This window comes from Apaloderma vittatum, unplaced genomic scaffold (assembly GCF_000703405.1).
Source record: "Apaloderma vittatum isolate BGI_N311 unplaced genomic scaffold, ASM70340v1 scaffold35942, whole genome shotgun sequence".
In the NCBI taxonomy this organism is placed as follows: domain Eukaryota; kingdom Metazoa; phylum Chordata; class Aves; order Trogoniformes; family Trogonidae; genus Apaloderma; species Apaloderma vittatum.
In genome coordinates, this window is record NW_009703832.1 from 1 (window position 1) to 24708 (window position 24708).

The 24708-nt window shown below is 37.9% G+C and overlaps 1 protein-coding gene across 1 annotated transcript; it reads left to right on the forward strand.

Moving 5' to 3' along the window:
- Positions 1-4264: 4264 nt before the first annotated feature.
- Positions 4265-24708, forward strand: PRDM5 (PR domain containing 5; the record flags this gene model as incomplete). The annotated part of the gene is made up of 7 exons (XM_009864771.1): positions 4265-4348; positions 14182-14304; positions 19648-19831; positions 20482-20656; positions 21816-21908; positions 22187-22308; positions 24629-24708. Coding segments are annotated over 7 exons (861 nt in total), but the record flags the coding sequence as incomplete, so codon positions are not given.

Below are 24708 nucleotides of genomic sequence, written 5' to 3' on the forward strand. Positions count from 1 at the left end.
GTGGGCGGAGAGTTTTTTCCGTATGATTTTGTTTCCTTCGTTTCTTGTAACTGCGTTTCTTGTAACTTTGTTTCTGGCGCTGTTCCTGAGGGCAGAACTTCTCCTGGGTTATGGCCTGGCTTCGGGCCGTTTCTGAGGTGGAGGTTCTCACCCGTGGGTCACAGGCTCCTGTTGCCTCTCTGCTCTTAGAGCCTGGTGGGAGGGACGGTTTAATTAATCGTTTTGGGATGATGAAGTTCCATCTCAACACGAGGAAAAATTTCTTTCCTGTGAGGAGCCCTGGCCCAGGCTGCCCAGGGAGTGTGGAGTCTCCTGCTCTGGAGACTCTCAAAACCCGCCTGGATGCGTTCCTGTGTGCCTGCCCTAGGGGATCCTGCTTGGCCGGGGGCTTGGACTAGATGATCTGTCAAGGTCCATTCCAACCTCAAACATTCTATGATTCTATGAAGCCTGCAAAAGATGTGGTTCAGCTGAACTGCACATCTCTTGTACCCCAACCACATCATTGTCCCTTGACACTTAGTTAATTGAATCAAAAGCCTCTTGAGGATCTGAAATCCCAATTTATAACTATCTGGGTGGCTTATTAAGTTATGAATCCTGGATGATGGTAAGCTTTTATCTATTTTGTGTATTTTGCTTTCCATCTTTGCCCTGGCCTTGGCTCAAGTTGCTTGGGAGGGCTATGTAATTTTTCAGTGGTTTCATCAACAAGGCTGTGGTACCATGGGGTAGGGTCCTCGCACTTTGAAGGTGTCCCTGAGTATTAATGGGCGGTCGAAGGGGAACGATTTTATATCACTTGGCTTAAATTTTTTCCCCTGAGATTCTGAACTTAAATTTGAAAACTTTGGGAGTTCACACAGTGAGGAAGGTTGTACATTACTAGCACATGTTAAACCCTGGACTCCAATACAAGTGAGCTCTAGAGCAAAACTCAACTGAAATCATCATCCCAATGCCAATATATCAGTTCAGGGTCAGAGCCTTCTTCCTTTAAGCTGTAGTCAGCGGAACCATTAGAGCTGCATGCTAAGAAGAACAGAGCATTTTTTTGCCTGGTTTACTCCATATCGATTTTGAACTTTCTGTATATGGGCCTAAAATACCTGCAGTCAGAGCTTCGTGTGTGCAGCTCTGCTAGTGTGAGTACATCACACAGGGCATGCTGGCAAAACTGAAGTGTTGCAGATGTGACACTCATTGTGTATGGGACGCGAAAGGTAAAGGCAAAGGCAGTTGTTCTAAGATCTGTTTGTATTAGGTGTGTCTGGTGGCAGTGTTTGTTAGATCGTTGTGTTACAGAAAGCCCTCGTCAGAAGTATGTGCCTGACAGGCAGGCTTTGCTCTTCGACAGGCTGAAGAACCAGCTTTTGAGTTGTTCTGTGTGGTTGAAACACGTCTTTCTAAAAATGATTGAAAGTATAAGCACTCTGTGTCACCCCAGCTGTTCAGAAAAAGGTGAATGTGTAACTAACACAGATGATGTATTGGATATAGCCAGACTGTGTGTTATTCTTTTCCATGGAAAGAAAAACCCCTCTGCAGTGCTCTCAGTGTTTTCTCCTGTCCGGTAAGGAGGCAGCAATGCTACACTTCATGGTTGTAATAGACAGTAGCTAATAGCTGTTAAACTGTTCCTTGGAGCTTTGAAATTGGGAGGAGTTGTTGAATATGACACTTAATTGTGAAGTAATATCTGTGTTGCTGAGTAAGAAATACTGCACTATCTTCTCTTGATTGCTGTCACACAACTGTAGTTGTCTTAACTGAAAGCAAAACACATTTCAGATGATCTTATAATCAGAAATTGCAGTACCAACTCTCCAGGTGCTAAATAATCATGAAGCAGGCCTCTGAAAATTTTGCTATTAGCAAAGCTTTGGTAATAATGCGTTTTGAAATACTATTGTCTGCCGTCTGCTTTTGCACCTTCAGGCATTATGCTGTACTTTCAAGTTTATATCTGTAATCATAAAAGGTGGAAGCTTTGTTTTATTTCCTTAACAGAAGTTGTGATTTGATTTTAATTTCTCCAACAATATAGCCTTTGATTACAGAGAGCCTACATTTCTCAGTATTTTCTGTGACTGGAAAATTAGTCACTGTTGCTTTCTTTAAAGCTACTGTTGAGAATAGCTTTTTAAACATTCGAATAATGTGACTTTTGTATCTTGAATAATTTCTGTGGTTGTCTTTAGACTGTGTTGTATGCTTTGCTTTTATTGATCAGAGAGGAAGTTCAAGTATTAGTATGTTTTTCATCAATATGTATTGGCATATGGCAGTGTGTTTATTAACTAGGACTAATACATAGATATATATGAAAAAGAGGTTCTGAAATGCCAAATGAATAGTTACACTTGTCCCCAGGGACTTTTGTGTTCCAAGACATCAGGTTTTGCTGTCTGATTTATCCAAATTGGACACGCTATTAAAAGTACTTAAAAGTCTCAATTACCTGCTGTTCATGTTACATTTACTTTACATTTAGAGGTGGACATCTTTGCTGTTTCTGTTGTTTTGAGCTTCTAGAAGGTCGCAAATGTACTGCACTAGAGGTTTATTGGTCTAGAGTCACTGAGGCAGGAATGATGTATGGTGTGTCTTGTTCTGAGTCAGTATGCAGTAGTAAGCTGTTGCTATGCTTCATCCCAGAGGTGATGTATTCTTTAGTGATGGGTAAAATTAATGCCTTAGGTGCTTTCCAAGGTATCTAGGGATTCTTTGTGTTGTAAGGATAAAAATATTACAGAGGTGAGGGTTTTGGGAGCCTTAAAAGTACAATCTGTTTAGGCTGTCTGAAAAAGTGTGAGTCTTACTGCTGAAGTGAATGCAGGAGACTGGCTTTTTCAAGTTCATTGTTTATTATGTCTTCAAATAATTTCTATATTAAATTTATGGAGTTTTCTTTTTTCTTTCTGCAGAATGATTCTAGATTGTAGTCCAGTAAGTTTCTTTTCATCTTAATAATTGCTATGAGTAATGAGAGATCCTGCAGATCTAATTAGGCCCTATCTTAGAGCTCAGCAGTTGTCGTGAGCTGCTTTCCTTGTTGCACCCAAACTTCTTGTTTTCTAAGTGAATGAGGAAAGCCAGTTCTGTCTGCTACAGAAAGAGTCTGTCTTATCTTTACTGAGCTGGACAGGACTGTACACTTCCAGAGCAGATTTCCTCTGGCACCATCTTCCTCCTCCTTAATCTCAGCAAACAACGCAATCAGAGAAGTTGCCTCCCACGTGATAGCTGTGCAGCTCCTGTTAGAGACCAGTATGTGTGCTAGGGTGGCACTCAATGTAAGCTGATGTTGGTGGCTGGACACATATAACTGTATTGTCCTAATTTCACCTTCATTGCTGGTGAGGTAGAAGAAGGAAATTTCAGATTGAGTATTAAAACTCGAGATTTGTAAAGCTGGCCGCATTTGGTTAGCAAAACGATGAAGATCTGCAGTCTGCATTCTGGCTTCTAGGGCTTGTCACTGCATCTAAGGACAGGACTGGAAAGGGGGCACAAAGTTAGGCCTATGTAAGAAGAAAGTCCTATTTAAATAATGTATCTTGCTGCTGCTGTGATATCTGTGAAAGGAAAATACACTGATACTTTAGACTTTTGGAAGAATGTATCAATGGATGCTTTTACAGTGTGTTATGAATACCAGGTGGTATAACATTTTAATTTTGTTTATGAAGGCTTGAATTAATCCATAGACAAGTGCATAGTCACGGTGGTTTTAAATGAATAATCAAATGAATAATCAAATAATGTGCGCTGAATGAATAATCATCTGTATAATCAAAACCTCAGTTATTCAGTGTTTTGATGGATGGCACTTCAAAAAACAATGTTGCAAATAATCTTACAAGTAAATCTAATGTAAACTTTGTGCTTGCTAGATACTTTACGTTTTACTTGGATGTCTATTGCAAAGTGCTTCATGAAAATCTTAAAAGAAATGTAAGGAATTTGACTTGTAAATTTCAACCCTATTTAAAATGAAGAAAAATGCTGTTTCCAAAAGGGGAAATAAGTGTGTAGAGGAAAGGTGTGGTTTTAAGAGATTCTCCAAGCTATGAGAGGCAATGAGCTTGAAGTTGAACCCTTAAGGCTGTGCACTGTCTTGGCATTTAGGAGAATGACAAATTAAAACTGTCCTTTTCCATTTGAAGCTAAAAATGATACATCTGCCAGAGTTCGGTAATTCACTTGCCTTTTTTTTTTTTTTCTCCACACTGATACTTTTTCTTGTATGATTATTCTTTAGGGGGAGAAATTTGGCCCCTTTGCAGGGGAGAAGCGAATGCCGCAGGACCTGGATGACAACACAGACTGCAGGCTCATGTGGGAAGTGAGTAGTATAGAGTCACATCATCACACCTGGAAAAAAAGTCTTTTCAGAATTAAGTTTTTCCTGTAACAACTTTTTCCCCCAAGTTTAGAGGTACTGTAGTGAGATTTTGTAGGTATTGATGCATTTAAAATATCTTTCAGGCAGAAGTGGATAGACTTCTTTAAAACTATACAGAAGTAACAAATGGGAGTTTCTAATCAATGAAGTGTGAAAAATATTCAGTCAAGCAAAATGCAATAGGGTAACATTGTAAAAAATATTGAAGAATATGAAAATAAAAAAAAATAATTTCAATATGGGAAGGTTATTACAGGTTGCTGAGATAGGGGGCTGGTTAGCTCAGTGGTTTGAGCGCGGTGCTGGCAACAAGGACCAACACCGAGGTCGCGGGTTCAATTCCCGCTGGGTCCCCATGTGTTGCCAGGTCTAGTCGAGAGGTGGCGTCCCTGCCCAAAACAGGGAGGTTGGACTAGATGATCTCTAAGGTCCCTTCCAGCCTAGGCCATTCTATGATTCTATAATAGTTTATGCTGATCAACAGGTGTCAGCTCATAGCTTCCTCCAACTGTAATACAAAACATGTCCTGCTGTGAAACTTGTGCTAGGGCTTTAAATTTTAGCAACTTTGTAATGCAATATGTAGTTGTGAGAGCTTTTGCAAAATAGAAATGTGATGCTGTGGGTGGATAAGTTTCAGGGCTCTTATAATTGTTTTTTACATGTACTAGGCAGCAACAGTAGTTTCTCTATGGTAGATCTTGTAATTAGGTCCTTAACCCATCTTAGTTCCTGTCATAGCTATGTGTGCCTGTAGGAGAAAAGCTGTCTGCATTTACCAGTTGAGGAGATTACACAAACTGAAGAATACTTGCAGTAACAACATTTCTAACTTGGCTATGAACACCTGCTTTTCAGAGCTTCTGTTCTGTCCTTGTAATCTTACTTTTCTACTGTAGTTCTGCGAGCAGAATTCTTTTCCTTTTCTATTCTTTTTTCCCCTCAGCCAAGCAATTTCAGTTAAATGCGTATTTAATCCTGTTTTACACTGAGAAGGGAACTCATTTCCTACCTTTTCACCTTTCTATGGTTAGAGGTGGATGGATGACTGTTACTTTTATGTTGCGTGGCACTCTACAAAACAAGCTTGTGTTTAACATCCGACTTAAAGCATTATCTGTGCATTTAGTACAAAATAAATGTTTATTTGAAAAAAAATCTCTAGCATTAACATCACTGAGTGGTTTATAAAGAGAGCATAGTATTGATACAGTCTTAGCAGAGCTCTATAAATTCTACACACTGTAACAACAAGCAAGAGAATGTTAAAAGGCCATCTTGTTAAACCTAAACTCAATATAAATACAGTGAGTGGCAAAATATTCCTAGATTAATGTTAACTCAAATCTGTAAATCCTTATGCCTTTGCTTCCCCCCCTGCCCTTTCTTTTCTCCTATTTTATTTTTCTTTTTTTTTTTTTCCTCCTTAATCTAGGTTTGTGCCCAGAGAGAGTGTGGATGATTTTCCCCTCTATCCTTTGGTTATGTGCTCAGAGAAATTGGCTTCATCTTCTTTTTTCTCAGCTGATGAGATGTTTGCCAAATACAGTACATGTTCACGTGCCCTGGCTCTCTTGCCTTTTCATGATGTTTCAGCAGGTTATTTCAAATCAGTAAAATAGTTGAACTAGAACAAGATTTTCAGAAAGGATGGTGAGTGGCTTATAGCAACAAGAACGATTAATGTTTGTTGGAAAGCCCTGTAATTTTTCAGATTCCTCATTGCCAATGATTAAATGAGATTTATCTGGTTTTGGAAGACAGAAAATAAAAGGCACGTACATGTATTGACTGATGACATTAATATGACCCCATCGACTGCAAACCAGAAAATGAGTTTTTTATGAGCTGCTCTAAAACCATTTCATAAGATCCTACTGAAACCTAGTTTTGAGAGCCTTGAAAAGATTCCTGCATACCAAATTTTATGACTTCCTGAATGTTTGAACCCAAGTTGTTCACATTTACTGGAGTTGATTTGAATGTGAGCCTTATAAAATAATTTAAGTCAGGCTGAGAGTAGTCTTAAGTTGAAAATCGAGACCAGGAACGCAGAAGGTAAAAAGTTGAGCAGCCTAAGTAGGTGGTTATTCCAGAGACTGTGGGAGGCAGTCACAGCAACGAGACAAGTTTGTGCAGAGTCAACTGTACCAAAGATATTAAAAATAATGAGTCTGAGGACTGTTGATTGAAGGCACACGGAAGCCTGACCTCACAATCTGATGACAGTCAAAAAAATTTTCAGAAAGAAGGCTAAGGAGTACAGGCGTTTTATAAGTCAAATAAAAATCAACCTTGGTGGAACATCTCTGGTATGTAATGCTTGGGATCTGAGCTTCAATTTTGTGGAATATTTTCTGCAAGGAAGGTAACCACATGCATTTCTAGTTGTGTAGAGCTGTGGTCTGTGATGTGGTCTGTTTTGATCAAGCTGTTGCTTCTTCTCTGAGACGAGCAGTGTGAGTTGGCATCTTTAAGACGTCATGCTGAGACAGAATTGTACCCGTTATGTTTTCTTTTGGCCTTTGGTAAAACATGGAGCCCCAAAAATTTATTTGGTACAGTGATTTTATTAAATAAAGTTCTGAGGGTGTTACAGTTTGTGTTTAAGTATAGCAGAATGCCATTATTCTGTCTATATCATGCACAGTTTTGAAGAAATCAAAGGTGTACGATTTCTCATTCAACAAATTGCAGAGAACGGCGTGTGTGTGGGAAGCATCTTTGACGTTTCTGTTATCTTTGTAAAGAGCTACATGCTGAAATGTTTTATATGCAAGTGATGGAAAAAGGGAAAAAAAACCAACCCCAAACTAGCCAAACTGTCCACATGGCTTTGTGCTTTTGCTTTCTTTCCGTCAAAACCCCACCTCCCCGTTATACCCCTGATCACTATGTCATGATCTCTCAGACTGAATTGCATGTTTTGCTAGTTAAGTATGCAGCTAGATGCTGGTGATGAATTGAGAATTTTTTTCTTATTCTTAGTATCCCCTGAAAACCTTGATTAAGTACTTCTTTATTGGTCTGCTTTAGTGTACTTGGCATAGCTGTTTGAAATGATGTATATTTGCTGAAAGAGCAAGTGCTTTAAGGCAAGAACAGAATAATATTTAGGTCTTCAAGTTCACATAATTTTTTGCTTCTGGAGGCTCAGCTGTTCCTTTGCAAAGGGATCATATCTGTTCAATTTATTTTCTTTATTGTCCCTAACCAAGAAATGGGTATTTGTTTCACTACTATTGGGTTGTGGCAAGCATATATTTCTGATGATGATTTTGGCAAATGTTAAAACAGGGAGGGCTGGAAAGATTTAGTCCTTTTTGAAATACTCCCACATACCGTGGAGAAATGTTGGTCAGGATTGGATGGCACATATTACACCGTGTAATGCTGAATGTTACATATTTCAGATTTGGTTTCTCTTTATCTGCCAACATTTTCTTCATTGTTATATTAAATCCAAGAAGAACAGAAACATGCTGGAAGTCAGTCTTTGAATGGAAGCTAACACGTATGTTCATTTATATGAGTAAATGCAATGAACTTGTGTTTCTACTACTAACTCTCATCACTTTTGCAGTGACAATTATTTTCAGTTAAATAACCCTGCCTGAAAACTAGTGAAGACAGCAGAAAATCCACTGTTGGCTACAGCCAGCTTTAGACCAGAGCTTTAATGGTTAGGGTTGAGGTCTGGAAAGTCAAGTACTTTAAGCTAATGTGGTTGTTGTTCTTTTTTATTTTTTTTTCCTCTTTGGTATTTTGCCTGTAAAATGTGGTTCTGGCATAGGAAGGCTTTTATATACAAGGCAAGAAGTCGAATTATGTTCTAGGCTTTGTGATAAAATAAATCTTAGTCTGAAGAATTCTATGTTTGCTTAACATGATTAATGGAATATTAGAAATCTAGTTCTCAGCAGTGTAGTCTTTATTTTGCCTATATGAAGACTACTTTCCTCAGATATTATTTACATTTAAATTGTAACAACATTCTTTTAATGTTTTTGTGTGAATCTTTGTTTAATTTTCATGAATACTTTTGTTTTTCTCATTTTGTATTCAAGCTGCATTTAGAATCACTTCTGCCCCATGTAAAAATCAGACACTGATGCGTGATCTCAGCTGCAAGCCTGTGTCCTAGATTTTCATTTTTTTTTAAAATTAATCCCCACTAGGATACATAGGCGTTCAACATAGTTATTAATATTGTTTATTTAGCTACGCTTAATTCATCTACTCCTTTAGCACTTGATTTAGTCATCTTGATTCATCTTAAGTGTATGACTTTGTATTAATTTCAGTGACTTTTGGAACAGGTGCCTTAATGAGCTTCTGATTTTGTGGATGAGAAGAATTTGTTCCCAAGAAAGGCAGACTGTTAGCCTCACATCTTCAGTTAGGTAATTTATTCAGATGTTAAATAGGACAGTTGATAGGTTAAGGTGCTAGTATTCTAATTTGGACTTGTTATAGAAGATCACGTGTCAGTTGCTTAAGGAGACTTGATTATCCTTCCAGTGAACATGAAGTTCAGCTCTTCTTATGAAAGCTCCAGAAAATGTTAGCAGAAGTTTAGAAATGAGTTTTCTCAACTGCTCTGTCTCTGATGAGGTCAAATACCATCATGCACCAGAAGGAGGTTCATTAGCATGAAAAACTTGCCATGTATTCTGGCTGAAGAAACATGTCACATGCTGTCTGTGTCCCAGTACTTCTCAGTGAGTAAGCAAATCAACAGTTGCTGCCTCAGGTTTCCTTGGCAAATGTTATTTTAATACTTTCTTCGGCGATGTTAAAATGTGAGTTTCTATTCTCCAGTGAGCTCTATGATGGAGGTCTGAAACTGAGGATGCACAAGTATTACATCTAGCTGTTTTATAGCATTAGCAATGAAAATCATGTTTGCAGCTAATCAAAGAAATGCGATGTGGAAAACAGTACTTTTTTATATGTGATTGTTTGAATGAATGTAGATTTTTAGATTTCTAAGTGTTTAGGAAATGGTTTCCAGAAAACATGCCGTGTGTTCACTGCCTTCAGCAGAGATAACCATCTGCTTATTTTCAGTGAAGTTTTTTTTTCTTCTTCTCTTGCCAGGTGTGCATGGTAGAGCATTTTCAATTGCACTCAGGAGCGTTTTGAAGTAGCATGCATGAAAACTTCGGATGTATTTTGAAAATCTGGAGATAATTTCATTGCAGCATAGAAGGCTAGCAGATGGAGTAGTGCATGTTGTTGATGGGCGTTATGAGCAGCTCAGACATTATTCAGGCCTGCGTAGGATTTCGTCTGGTAGCTTATTCAATGACTAGGGGCACATTTTTTTCAGAATACTTGTGTAGCGACATGGTGTTTGTTAATGTGGCACAATTCAATGATGTCCTGATGGATCTCGAGGTAAAAACCCCCGTGTGTGTTAAGGGTGAGTTTCAGGTATTTTATCCTACTGTAAAAACAGTTGACTAAATTAGTTCGGTAATACCTTTTGTGCCGGTTTTCAGAAGATAATTCTTAGGCACCTCGGTTTGAGATGCTGTCATGCTTTTCATATGTGTATGCATTTTGTGAGTTGGATTGAAGTGAGTGACCAAATACAGAAGGTGCTGCAATGGAAAGGTACGGGAAGATATCTTGCCATGGCTTATCAGGCATGAATTTGAATCAGCCTTGTTCTAGGCTTGTGCCGAAGTCTGCCTATACTGAAATGTGAAACAAACTGCTACTTAAATATTTAGCCTGGGAAATCAAGTGTGACTGCATGTCTGGTCACATTACTTGCTGATAGTAGAAACTCCAAGTTATCTCTGGTGGTCACAAGAAACTACAGGAACATATTGATCTCGGTGATCGAAAGGACCTCAGCAATAAATGGGTCCTAGACCAAGATGGTCTATTGAACTACACCAGGCAGGGGGATTTACCCTTTTATTGAAAGGAAAAAGGAATGAGATCCTATTTCCTGTTTTTAAACAGAACGTTATAGTATAACATCATCTATTGCTAAGTAGGCTGTTGAGGTCTATTTCTAGCACTTTTGCTGATTCTCCAGATTGACCATAGGCATATCATATAATCCTTCTGGATCTGTGCTGACTTATAAAGATGACTGAATCCTTTGTTATTTAGCAGTGGTCTCATGACTTAAGTGCTTCTTTAGTTTGGTGGCCTTAAAAAATCCATTAGCAATACTTTTGTACTTCAGCTCAAGTCCTATTAAAGTAGTTTTTGAAGTCCTTTCTGGTTTTACTACTTTAGTTAGAGCATCTTAAGAAACACACCTCAAGCTAAACTGAATCATTTTGCATAGTTTGGGCAATACTGACAGTATATAAACTTGGAAAATAATATTCAAATACAGAATTATTCATATTGACAGGTGATGGGTTCTAATGCCACAGTTTTTGTTTTTCACAATGCTAGTGAGCACATTTGTATCGATACTACTTCATACAATTATCAGGGAACTGCAGTCCTGTAAGTCTTCTGCCTCTATTTTAAGTGCCTTATAACTACAAAAGATTGTAGCACTCAAAATGTATGGGGGAAATGTGGTAACTTGCTGGCTGATACTTTAAGAAAATCTTCCTTAAAGAGTTTTCTACCTCAGCTTGTGATATAGAAAAGTATTTTTCATTTCCTCTCCCTGAAAGACATCCCCAGTTTTCCAGCAATTTCCTGCCAGTAATAGTTGTGGTAGGCAGGTTTTCCTGAAGATTCTTGGAGTAGTTGGATGATTGGAAAAGAGTCCCTTGGGAGAGGACTGGAAGCTTTGTTGCAGAATGAATCTTATTTAGTTCTCCAGGTCTTACATGGAGTAAGTAGTAAGGGTATGTGTGGGAATATTTGTAAAAGAGGGTTCTTAGAGATAAAGCTAAGAAACCTTAATCAATACGGGGAGCTTTTTTTGTCATGCTCCAGAAATGTACACGCTGAGTCCTAGTTCTGTGGTGTAGAGGTAAACTGCAATATCTTCAGGTTTCTAGAGGAGCACATAAGCAGCTTGACATCATCATCCCTTTTTCTTCCCTTACTCTTACAGCTGGTACAGCTACCAGGGTTGGGGGCAGTCACGGAAGCTACACAGTACATTTCTTCTGCTTTCCAGTGTGGCTGATGGAGTGTGGGAGGGAAAACTTCTTACTGTGGCTAGCAGACTTGGGTGGGCCTACAGTGCAAGGTCTGTCTTAGTGATAGCCATCTCAGCCTGTTTCGGGTATCGGAATGGACCCACGTGCAAGCATTTTAGCTTGCATTTGTTGATATATCTTCTAATTAAACTGATTTCCTTTTTTGGTGGTCTGCCACAAGGCAGAAGGATGGCTGAGGACTTTAGTGGGCTTTTATTGGAAGAAGCACTGTTAGGGACATATTCCAAACTTCATTTTGACTCATTAATAATTCAATATTGGATGATATTTAGGTGCACTTAATCTAAAATGAAAATATGGAGTCTAATGGTTTATTTCATTTAACTACCATGATTAGCCTGTACTGGCTTTGAGTTTGAGAAATATGTTTGCAAAGCAAGAGCTGGTCTTTCTGTTTGTTTGTTTTAAATATTGATTAAGTTTGGGATCCGCTACAATGCTGCTGAAAAGATTGATTGTTCATTTAGGAAATTCACCTATCTGTGCAGCCAGTGAGAGGAGGAGTGGTAAATGTCCCCAATCTAGTCCATGTAAAGTACTGTGTTTTGATTTTTTTTCTTGGCTTTGTGTTTGATGCAGCAGTATTTCTTTATGAGGTGAAAAAAGCAATAGATAATACAGCATTTCTTTAAAGGATTTATTGTGTTCTTTTATCAATAGCTTACTTATGTGTTAAGTTTTTGCCTTGTGTTTGGTATCTCTTTATGGGTTGGCAGAGACTGAGAAAGCACAACTGTGATGACTGTCTATTGTTTAAGTGAATATAAATTATTCTTATATAATTCAAGGATCAAGCAAATGAAGAATGGAAGAAAAGGTAATGTAATGTATGATTTTTACAGAAGCATCTTGATCTCTTCTGTTTCCAGCTCAAGTCCAGATCTGATGGAAACTTTTGTAAGAACTACATGGTGGGTTTCTATAACCCATTCTTTGGTGGCTAAATCACAAAATCATTTGCTTGACTTGAAGTACTCTAAGATTCTCTTGTGCAGTGTTAACTGTTTTCACTCATAAAGTGAGGTTTGGCTCTGTGGATTATCTGTTTAGAACTGGATGATTATTACAGTATCATTAGTGCAGGTGGCTTTTCAGGAGGTAAAAACACCTGTATTTTTGTGTAAATTTGGAGCCTGCTTTTATAGTTTGATTGCCCTCATTTGGCCTGTGTTCCTAATGAAAACAGCAGTTCGAATGACGAGTGGACATTATTTCCTGAGGTGATAGTCAGTGAACGGCTGGGCTTGGAAGGGACCTTCGGAGGTCATCTGGTCCAACCTCCCTGCTCAAGTAGGGCCACATGGGGCCAGCTGCCCAGGATTGCTTTTGGGTATCTGCATCTCTGAGGATGGAGACGACACAAGCTCTCTGGGAAACCCATTGCTGTGCTTAGTGTTAGATAATATCATTTCCAGATGCATCTAATCAGTTTGACATTTTTCATTGTTGTTAGTATGTGTGCTTGAAAATAAAACAGCTTGAAAAATCTGAAATACGGAAACTTTTTCATGGTTTGTCCTTTTTAAGATATGATGTCTTTCTTTGGAACAACAGTAATAAATTTTCAAGACTTTTGTGCAGAACTATGTTAGGTTTTTTGTTTGGTTTTAATCTGAGAACAACATGCTGTCACCAGCTATTATTGTAATGGAATACAGTTTTTTCTTTCTAATGACATCCTAAATGTTTAAGTAATTCAGGCAGTCGTACTGAAGAAACATGATATTGCATCTATGAGAAACAAATATAGCAAGAATGTGAGCAATTTGAACACAAAGCCATGAAGACAACCTAATTTTGATCTTACATAGCTGAAGTCCCTAGCTCTTAGGAAATACCTGCTCTGGATACCTCTTGTTGACAGATGAAAAAGAAAATATGTTCATTATATAAATAAATCACGTGGAATAATAGTGTGGCTGTATGACCTTTTTGCACGGCGCTCTATCTTCTATGTCAGTGGAGATTCAAGTGATCTATTATGGAAAAGAAGACAAGTAATTTTTTTCTATGACAGTGGCAGGTTTTTTTTTTCAGTAGTATGTATTTCAACAGAGGAAGAATAACTTGGTAAATACTAAGTTTCAGTTTCTCTTATTTTCACTTGGTTCAATATAAGCTGGAGTTAGGTAGACTGTAGGAGTAAAATGCTGGTGTCAGAACCCTTGAAAGAGGAGAACTCAGAAAGCAAAACTGGAAAAGGGATGATAGGGTTGGAATGGGAAAGGACTTCTTAGGTTATGTTGGTTTCTGGCAAGATAATGAAGAAAACTTGAAGCAACAGAGAGGAAAGAACATGGTCACCAGTGACCATACTGTCAGGTAAGAGAGACCTAGGAGTCAGTCATAGTTTTGCTTAGTAAAGAAAAGGCTCTTGAGAAGAGGTGGGAGCTCGATGCAGGAAGCTGACACCAGTTGCTGGATTTTGATTGCCCTTCTATTCTGAGGTGAATAAATATGTGTACAGGAGAAGGTCAGTGTACACCCCAGCTGTGAATACCTGTTGAATGCAATAATCACTTGCTGAGCACAAGCATGCCTCAGTGTTTTACATGTGTGATTGGTAACCAATTTTAATTTTGCTTGATTTTTTTTTTCTTTCCTCTCCCCACTCTGTTTCAGGTACGTGGGAGTAAAGGTGAGGTCCTTTATATCCTGGATGCCAGCAATCCACGCCATTCGAATTGGCTGCGTTTTGTCCATGAGGCTCCGTCACAGGAACAGAAGAACCTGGCAGCCATCCAGGTAGGTTTGGTGGCTTTCAACCTTTTGCTTTGCATTATTGATTTACTAATTTGATCTCCTCTTTGGTCTTTATCTCTTGCAGAAAAATTGCAAGATCTGAGAAAAGTAGCAAACTGCTTTCCTTTTTCCCTACCTTTCTTTTTAGAAGTGAGCTTTTGCGTTTAAGTGTAATATGATAGATAAGACTGAGGATGAAAGACCAGAGAGGTCCTTACTTAAAATCTGATACTCTCTGAAAGGTTTTCATTAAACCACTCTGATGGAATTGCACTGAATCACTTACATGAACGGTATCTTGTCTCTTAAAAGGAACAGTTTATGTTAAAAAAAAGTAAAAATAATTTCCAGAACAGTTGACTAACTACTGTAACAACAGTTTAGTTTTCTCACTATAGCCTTATTCATTCAAGTTAAGCTTTTGTCTAAACAGAATTGTTTTCTTGTCATCGTGGAAATGAAAAAGGTGACTAAGTAACTGTATAGTTGGATGAATCAGGACTAATGATTTAGAGGTCTAGTTGTGTTTCATGATGAACGCGAGTATGGGATTAGGCGTGCAGAAAGCAGAATCGTATTGTTTTTGGGTTTTTTTCAAAATGCAATGTAAAAGTGTGACAGGTCTGAAAGCAAGCATAGCGCTTAAAGCATTTCAGTAGAAAACAGAGAATTGAAAGATCTCGCTACCTGATAGGGTGATCGGGCAGTGCTTGAGGATAAGTTAATAAAAAAAAAAAAGATAATTTTTTTGTTCTAGTTTTGGCTGTGGATCTTTATTTATCCAGCTTATTTTTACAATTTTTTATTAGTAATTTGCAGCATTCTGTGGTAATGAGTTCCACTGTTTTAATTACACCTTATGTTGAAACATGCTTCTATTCTTGTAGAAATTTCTTAATTTCACTTGATTTGTAGTCGTTGTGTAACAGTGTATAGGTTGGTTTTCCGTGCCAGCATTGATTTTACAGAGCACTGTTATATCCTTTCCCTCTTATTTGACAGCTCTTCTTTCAAGATGAAGAGTTTTAGTCTGTTTAATCTCTTCTTTTTGGAAGCATTCTGTGACTTTGCAGAATGCAACCAAGACAGGGATATTTTTCTAGTTACAGCTGTTGTCATTTTGGAGATTATGAAAGAAATTAACTATCTGCATATGAGTTTTTTTGAACAGTTTTACAGTAAAATAATATCCAATTCCATATAACTAAGAATAGCATACCTGTGTTAAATATTTTGGTCAAAATGTATACTTTCCAGAATGTTGTTTCATGCTAACCCAGTATATTTGCTGATGTAATCCCAATTTGCAATAAATTAGGAAAAGAATAATTATGTATCGGCATTTCTTAAGATTATTATTCTGCTTCTTTTATCATTAGAAGAATTTTTTCTTGGATTTGCCTGCAGATGATTGAGAAAAGAATGTGAAAACATAGTTTATTTTGAGAGCAAATGAAAAAAAATCTTGTCAAGGAAACAAAGTTTTTTTCTGATGAAATAAAACAGGGAAAAAAACGCCTTTAAAACTAGTAAGAGGCAAAAGAGTACTAGTAAAGCCCTAGCATGTAGTTCTGTGAAAGATGCATTATTGCTGGTTTTGCCCTGCTCCTTCCCCTCTGTTTCTGGATGTTTTCCTTCTGTCTTTGTCCCTCAGTTATACCAAGATCTATCAAATGAGTTGTTGTCCTGCCTATAGCATCAAATTGTTATCCATGAGGAGTCCTGGGCATTAGCCAGTGATCAACTAGCATGTCGTTAGTGCAGAGGCAGTGTGACAGCAAATTGGGATCAATATTAGAAAATGCAGAGTGAAGTTCACAAGAGGGAGCAGTGTGAACAGTTAACGTTCATTATTAAATTTTAAATAAAACAGTAAAAGGTCCCAAAGTTCTGAATAGAAGTTTTAATGGAATATCTAGTGCATACCAGTGAGCTGTTTGGTATGAATGATTAAATAAATAAATGGAAATAAATTGTTATGCTGTGTTGCATAATATTATACTTCGCTTAGGGTGTGCTTAGGGCTTTTTGAATGCCTTTTTAAACAATCATACTGAAGTTAAAGGGTGATTTAAAAAGACGAAAGACTGGCAAGAATTTTAGTCCTATAAAGGCTTCCACAGAAAAACATTTGGAAAAATTAGAGAGAAAAATAGAAGAAACATGACCAGCATGTACAAAATGATGAAAAGTATAGGGAAGGCAAACTTAGAAACCGAACAAAAATTTATTAAATTATCTCATAAGGATTGTTTTTTAGTACCATCAAAAACTAGCTGCCAAAGTGTATTTTATTTTGTGGGTTTTTTTCACTTTTGGGGGCAGTGTGATGGTTACTCCCTCCTTTTTTTTCCCACTTCTCCCTGTAATGCTATATATTTTGTAGAATTCTCTTTCTGGTGGGAGCTCTTGGTGGTGTTGTGGAGAGTGTTCTAGGCACCACGTTCTGCCTCTGATCATGGGGAGGAACATCATTATTTTGATCCTGTCTTTCATTTTTGTCCTTTCTTGTTCCTGAGCTTGTGGCTTTGTGTTCTCCTGCCGCAGCTCCTGAGAAATCACCCACACACATGTCCTGGATTGGCATTTCTGCCCTCACAGGCATTGCCAAGATTGCGTTTACTCAAACAGGACACTCTGGAGCTGCAGGCAAAAATTGGGAAAGGGAGTGTGCTTGTTTGGAGAGGTAGCAAAGAAGAACTGGCAGAACAGGTAGGCTGAAGAGCTGGCTTGTTGCCGGGATGTGGAGTGTAGAGGGAAGCCAGGTGTAGCACTTTAAAAGTAGTGGTTGTGGGCACGGTGGGAGACTTGGTAAAGGTTAGGAAGGCTGGGTTGGAACCAGCCAATCAAGCTCTGGAGGATGGAAAAGGCCATAACTTGAAAGATGACAGCCAAGGCAGGGGGTGAGAGGAGCAAAGTGAAAACGTAAATGAGTAATAACACGAAGGGAGGTTGTGATGCCACTGTGACCAGAACTTAGGAGTTTTTTCCCCAAGGAGCATTGTGGCCCACTGCAGGTGAAGGTTATTATCAAAACAAGTGGCATGGCCTAAGCAGATGGGCAGGTGGAACAACTGCAGATGTGTTCTTAGAAATTAGAAGATTAGTAAAAAATCTTTTGAATAATTTTAGTATGTTTATTGTGTCTGTGTTTGCATGTACATAAATGTGCTTCATGCAAGTGCTGGTGGAGGGAGAGACTTAAATTCCTTTGTGGTTTCTGGAGAACTTCCATTGGTTTCACTGAAAATGCTGCCTTGAGGAGCTTCTACAGTGTTGAGTGTATCTGGATTAATTAGTGCTCTGAATACCTGCCTATTAGCATTTGATTGCCTGGAAAAGCCCAACAAATTAGCCCTGGAGGAGTTTGAGCCGTGTTTTAGTTTGGGCTTGCACCAAAGCTAATTACTTTTCACTGCAAATGCAACCAAGAGCACTCAAGCGTTGAGAGTTGTTAGTACTTCTTCCACTGATCTTTTTACTAATCAAAATAGACCAGTGGGAAAAAGCCAGAATGTTTTTAGGCACAGAGCTGTAAAATAAAGCCCAGATAGACCCTAAGGGAAGTGACAGAGAGGGTGAGGATGCAGCGCTGTACTTAAGAGCTTCGGTCTTGGAACTCATGCACTTAGTTAATCTGAATAATTAGTTCTAGCTGCTGTTGTCCCGCATTTACTGTGTGGTGTAAGATGTGTCATGTATGATCTAATTGAAAGGTGTGCTGTTTGATTCTTTAGTAAGTAAGCTTGAGACTTTTATTTTTGCCTGGGATATTTTTTTTCCTTTGGCAAGCCAGTAATAAGTGTGTGCTTCTATTTATATTGTAAGGTTGTCTTGCTTTTAGAATAAGATTATCCTAAACAGTGATGTGTTGAAGGTTTACTTCAGTGGTTTTATCCTGGCTAAGTGGAGACTGAGCATAGAAGGACCTTTTACTTTTCCTCATGTCAAGAGTTTTGGTACGTGACTTGAGTTTAAAATGTGGTAAATTAAAGGTCTCTGCAACGTGGCAGAGGCATATGAAAACCAGCAACTTGTAGATATATGCAATAGTTAGAGTGGATAGGTATTTGGACTGCAAAATAGGTCTGGAAAAAAAATGCAATTGGTTTTCTTTTCAAATGCCCCTTTTGAGATAATGACAGAAAAGTCGTGTGTCCTTGAAAGCAGCATCTGTATCAAGTCTATTGAATTAAATAGGCTTCACTCTTCTGTGACAATATCTTGCATAATGTACGACAGACCTTTAAAGCTTCAAGAATTTGTGTTGACAGTTTAAATTAATCTTAATATATTGCAAAAATTAAAACTGATTATCTTGTTCTTGTGTTAGGAAGCTTGTTACAAAATATATGGCTAGATGTAGTGTCAAGATGCCTCAGTTAATTTTTCTGCATATTAATCAGATAAGCTGTAAGATTTATGATAGAATTTCTAAGTCTTCATTGCTTAGAAATGCATCTCCTTTGGTGTGTTTGGTTGTATCTAAAGCAGTTGGTTTACATATGGCAAAAAGCAAAAGCAACTCTGAACATGACATGACTTTAGGAGATGGCTCATTTTGCTACAGATCCCACACCAACCTTGGTAACTTGAATAAAATATTTTCAAAGACCAAAGTTGTGAGCTTATGTATCTATTTGGAAATTTGTCCATTTATTGTGGAGAAGGTTTTGGAGCTTATTATTGAGTAGTTTGTCCTCTCATGCAGAATCTGGGCTAGATTTTTTACCACCTACGGATCTGCGTATCTACACTAATTAAACCAGCCGGGGGTTTTGATCTAGTGGTTTAAAATGCATTTTACAGGTGTGCCTGATAACTCAGTAGTGAAGATAACTGAACAGGATTGACAGCCTGTCCATGGGGAAGGCTGGGAATCTAAAGGAAGGAGAGAAAAATAAGTAATACTATGTAAACATGCTACTGAAAGCTGAGTCATAATTCATGCAGCCAAAGGAACAGAGCTGATGTTGTATTGGTTAAGTTTTGGTATTTTTCTAGTAATGAAATGTTTTAGTTTTCAAACTCTGAAGTTCTTGTCAGGCAGAGTGTGGCAGGAGAGGAGGACTTTAACACCACCTTCACCTTAATCTTTCCAATGTGTATTGGAAAAGCCTCGCAGGAGAGGTAGGAGAATATTTGCAGAATACAAGGGCACTTCATCCTTGCAGCCACGCTGGGAAATATGTCTTAGAAAGGCTGTTCTAGCACTGTGCTCCCTGAGGAATGGAGCTAGTCCTTCTGTAGTTGAGGGCTAATATTAATTCACGGTCCTGTCCTCGTCGTTAGATTTTACTTTTTCTGATATAATTACTCATTGCTTTTACTTACTGTTTGCAACAGGAAGGGGAAAATATTTTCTATCTGGCTGTGGAAGATATTGAAACAGACACAGAACTTCTGATTGGGTACTTGGACAGTGACATGGAAGAAGAGGAGGAGGAAGAAGAAGAAGTAACTGTTATCCAGGAGGATGAAGACAGTGGAAACAATAAGGAAGTGCCACCAGCTGGTGAAAAAATTGCAGGTGAGCAATATGTAAAAAATGGGATAACTTTAGAGCTTAAAAGTAGTAACAAAGAAGAAAGAGAAGACCTAACTGTGTAGGCTTGGGAAGTGGAAGGCTGCCCAGGTTTAGTGTGAGCTCTTGTATGATTGTGTGTTCATTTTGGTTTGAGTTGAGGCTCTTTTCTTCACCTAATAAGGAGCTAGTTCTGTGAATTACTGAGTGGATGAGCAGAGATTTCATGCAAATTTACCATTAATTTTTGAGCCAAAGACAGAGTCCATAAAGCCATGTAGTCTAATGAAAGCTAAGTTTGTGTCTTAAGTGGGATAGTTTCCATCTTACTTACACAGAGGTAAACCTTTTTATAGAACTGTTCAGCCAGTCATAAGATGTCTAAGAAAACGTAGGTGACTTGAGCTGTCTGGTAAATTCCTAGCATGTTTCTCAAAGTAGAGACAACCTGGGTGACAAATTTAAGCAAACAGCCTAAGCCACACTCAGCTTAGTATTTTATGTCCATTTTCAATGATACTGATGGTAATCAACTCAAGATAGGATGTTTTGTGATGCCATTTTGTGGAATCATTTCCAGCAGAGAGTGTCCTTTAATGTAATCAAAATATTCCCTGAAAACTATTCCTTTACTGGTTTTGCCTCCAATCCTGCAGATCCCCTCACGTGTAAAGATGACCACGCGTGCCCAAACTGTGAATCGAGTTTTGCCAGCCAGGAGATTCTAGCTGAACATCTTCAGACTTTGCACCAAAAACCCAGTGAGGAAAAAGAATTTAAGTGCCAAAACTGTGGAAAGAAATTCCCTGTTAAACAAGCTCTACAAAGACAGTAAGTAGAAATGGAAGTGGTTTTTTTAGGGATCATTTAAATCAATTTAATCCAATAGTTTTTTCTCTTAATCACAGTTTAAGCTTTAATTTTTATGCTTGTGTATTTCTACCCTTACCCTTCATAGTAGTCTTCTACTATGTTAATTTCTTGCACTTGTTGGAGACGTCAATCTGAATTGCATAAAAGTTGCTCATTTTTTATGTTTTAAAATCATACATGAGACGAGACAAGAGCTGCTGTTTGGTGCAAAACTGTCGGTCTCCATCAGTGGACTGTTTAGTAGTTTAGGAGATGGAATTTTTAGGCTGTGGATGTTGTTACAGAGCTAAAGTGAGTTTTAGACAAAAGTAAACAATGATGTAGAAGGACAAAAAAGAGGAAAGACAATGCTTTGTGTTTGCTTAATTAAACATTTGGGTATAGAGACAGGAAAGATGTGAAATGTAAGAGCACATCTTTAGTGTCCTTGATAGTGTAAATACACAGTTTTGTCACTGAAGTCATACACCTTATAATTGTATTTTTTAACAAAAACATAACTAGGTTTGTCTTTTTTTATGTTTTTTTTTTTTTTTGCTTGTGATTAATTAGATATATTACTTTTTATTATACTTTTAATTACAACTAGTACATGGGCTATGTAAGAGATTATAGATTATACATTTAATCTAACTCATATATTGCATAAAAGGCACTTAAGGCCGCTCTTGTAATAAATTGATCTTCCTTAAGTCTGAATATTGTGAACATGCCTAGAACTATATAGCTCTATATAAACTCAGTGTGCTTTTATGGAAATAAATAAAATCAGACAGCAGAGGAATATTTGGGGGAGGCAATTATGTACTTTTTCTTGAACTTAGATTCGTTCCTTGTAGTCTATAGTGGAAGTTGGACTTGTGATATATAACTAGTTAAGTGAATTTTTTACATGATGTAAAGTAAGATTAACCTCTGTGAGGATACAGCAGTATGATCCTGGCTCTTGCTGTTTATGCATTTGATTAGTCCCATTAAGTTCCAGGACACTTTGCATATGAAATAGATTACTCACCTCTTGAAAGATTTGTAGAGCTGTATATATGTTTTTAGCTATTTCAAGTCTGTCTAAGTTGTAGAATGTTGCCCTTATTTTTTATTTTTTATTTTTCTTTAGTGTACTTCAATGCACAGAGAATATCAGCCCAGGAGACTCTTCGAGAAGTTTTCAGTGCTCTGTTTGCAATACTTCCTTCAGCTCAGAATCGAGGTTTTGTGTCTGAGTTACTGGACTGCTGTCATATCATTGCTGGCCTCCCTTTGCATGTTACCTTTCAAGCTTGTTAGTTTATGTGAATCCTAACCGTGAAAGAAGTCAAATGCTTTCGTTCCTATTTGCTGTAAGTAATGCATGAGGTGGCCTTGGAAATCTGCAGTGCAGCATGTGTTAAGCTCAGAATACTTGCTGTAGGTCTGGTTTCTGTAGTTATTGCCTTATGTGTTGCTTTTTTTTTTTTCTTTTTTTCCTCCGCTGGTTATCCCATATAGTTATGAACAGCACAAGGAGGCGTGCCGAGGGGATGCCAGATTCATATGCAAGGCAGATAGCTGCGGGAAGAGGTTCAAGAGTAAGGATGCCCTGAAGAAACACAAAGAAAATGTTCACAGTGGTAAGAAAAAGTTAAACGTTTCTTTCGGGGCGGGGGGGGAGAAATCTATCATGTTCCTAGCCTTTAATTTGTGAATCAGAGTAAACATTTTCTTTGATTTCTTTTGTAATGGATTCATTTGTATCAAAGAGAAAATTGAGAAGTAATTGCAAAAGTAACAGGTCCTCCTCCCTCAGGGAGAAATTGCTGTATACCAAATGAATCATTAGCCTGTTGCAGAAAATGCAATAGGAATCTGGGGAACTTTAAACTCGGCAAATAATAAATAGAACAAAACATTTCAGTAGTGAGGGAAATCAACCACTGGCACAAACTGCTACAGCAAGTGGCGAGTTCTTGATCTTCTGGTGTTTTCAGGATACAAAGGGATGTCTTCTTTCTGGAAGACATGCTTCACAAACGATTAGGCTTAATGAGGGTATTGCATAAAATTCTAAAGCCTCTGTTGTGCAGGAAGCCAGACCAAACAATCCACTAGTCCTGCTAGGCCCTAGCATTTTTCTATCTGTGCACAACAAATCAGTAGTTTTCAATTAAACTTCACTCTGTTTTCATGAAAGGGCAAAACGCTGCTCTCGGATCGACAATGCCCATCTCAGTTCTGGCATTCCAGTCTCTCTGCATGTCCCCTCTCAATGTCAATCAGTATGTGTGGGGACAGAGAAATACCAGAGCGCGAAGAAAACAGTCTTTAGTTAACGTTGACAGCGGTGAGATGCTTTGTACGACTTTCGTTACATGAGATCTCTTTCTTTTGCCGAACTCTTAAAGCGTAGGGAAACCCTCCCGTAACTGTTCTTTTCTCCTTTTTTTTCAGTAAGAAATCTTTTCAGCAGTAATCATTGTTTTGTTTTAGGCTTAGCTTTGGTTAGTTTTGTAGTGGTATACAAATTCCACAGTTCTTTTCAATGATTGTTCCAGACATGACTGCTCTCAGATGCCTGGAGGATAGTTTTGCCCTGCCTGTGCAATGAGCAGAGCTTTTATTTTACCACTTGGGAATCTCAGAAATCACAGGGGGTGTCAGTGCAGGAAGGAAAGTAATCTGCTACTGTTTGAGGGACATTTCTAGAATTCCTTCATGCTTTGTGTTACCTGGTGGCAAGGGAAAGTAGAAAGGATTGTATATTTGTCGTCTTTTACGCAAATTTCTGAGCAGATACTAACTATTACCTTTGAAAAGGTGTAGTTAATGTTCTTGTAAGTTGAACTGCTAAGTGCGTTTCTGTATTTCGGTGTATATCAGTATATATAAATACTTGTCACGAGGTTTACAACAGCAAATGCATATGTGAGATTAAGTACTTTTTTTTTTTCTACATATTTGAGTATCGAACCAATTGTTTGACAGGGTACATTGTGCTAAAAGGAATGAATGGAACATGAATTCTTTAGGACAACAAGAGCAGGACAGATACAGAATGCTATGAATTCAAAAATGTGACCTAGAAGCCACCTAATGAGATTGTTTATGGTCCATACTACCCTGTGCTTGACTGAGCAATACTTCCCTCATGCATTCTGTCTCCATTCTTCCATTCAATGTAATATTAACAGTTTTCACATAAGCCAGGAAATACCTTGCATGGGCATAAAATTCTAAACAAATAATTAGGTTTGTACTGGCTTTATCTTGTAATAAAATAGGTGTGTGCGTTACGAAAATGAATTTCAAAAGGTAAGTAATAGGGAAAGCTTATTAAATACTCTGTCAGCTTTTAAAGGAACTGCAAAAATGGAGGGAAAATAATTCTGGTAGCTGACCTGTAGCTTGTTTTGTAGTTTACATTTTAGATTAGATTGTAATTAATTATATGATGCTAATACAGTTTCTCTGTCTTGTTCAGTTAAAGACCATTAATACTATTTTCTATAGTAGAATGTTTAATGCTTTCTGAATAAAAAACCGAGAAATGATAGTTTTTACTTCAGTTTGGGATCTTTTTTTTTATTTTTTTATTGCTGCACTGATTCCTGAATTGGCTTCTGGAAGAAATCAACTGTTCAAAAGTTACCAAGTGAGTTGTTCTTAGCTGTGAGTTGTGCTCTTTATATTGGATTCGTGATGTGTGATAACATCTATTTGAAGGATTTTTTTCTTGATTGTTCTAGTTTTCTTGATTTACATTCCATCAGTAACTGGGTTGTCGGACACCCACAGGGAACTCCTGATATGCAGCACTTTGAAGATGAGAAACAAATGTAGAAATCTTATGTCAGTCAAATGACCTGTGCAAAGTCACAGACTCAGTGGAAATATTTAGGTTCTTTCTTAACGCTTCCTTTTCAAGATGTTGGTGGTATTCTGTTTCTGTTTCAGGAAATTCTAGGAAGAAGCTGATGTGTTCAGTGTGCAATAAGAAATGTTCCTCAGCAACAAATCTCCAAGAGCATCGAAAG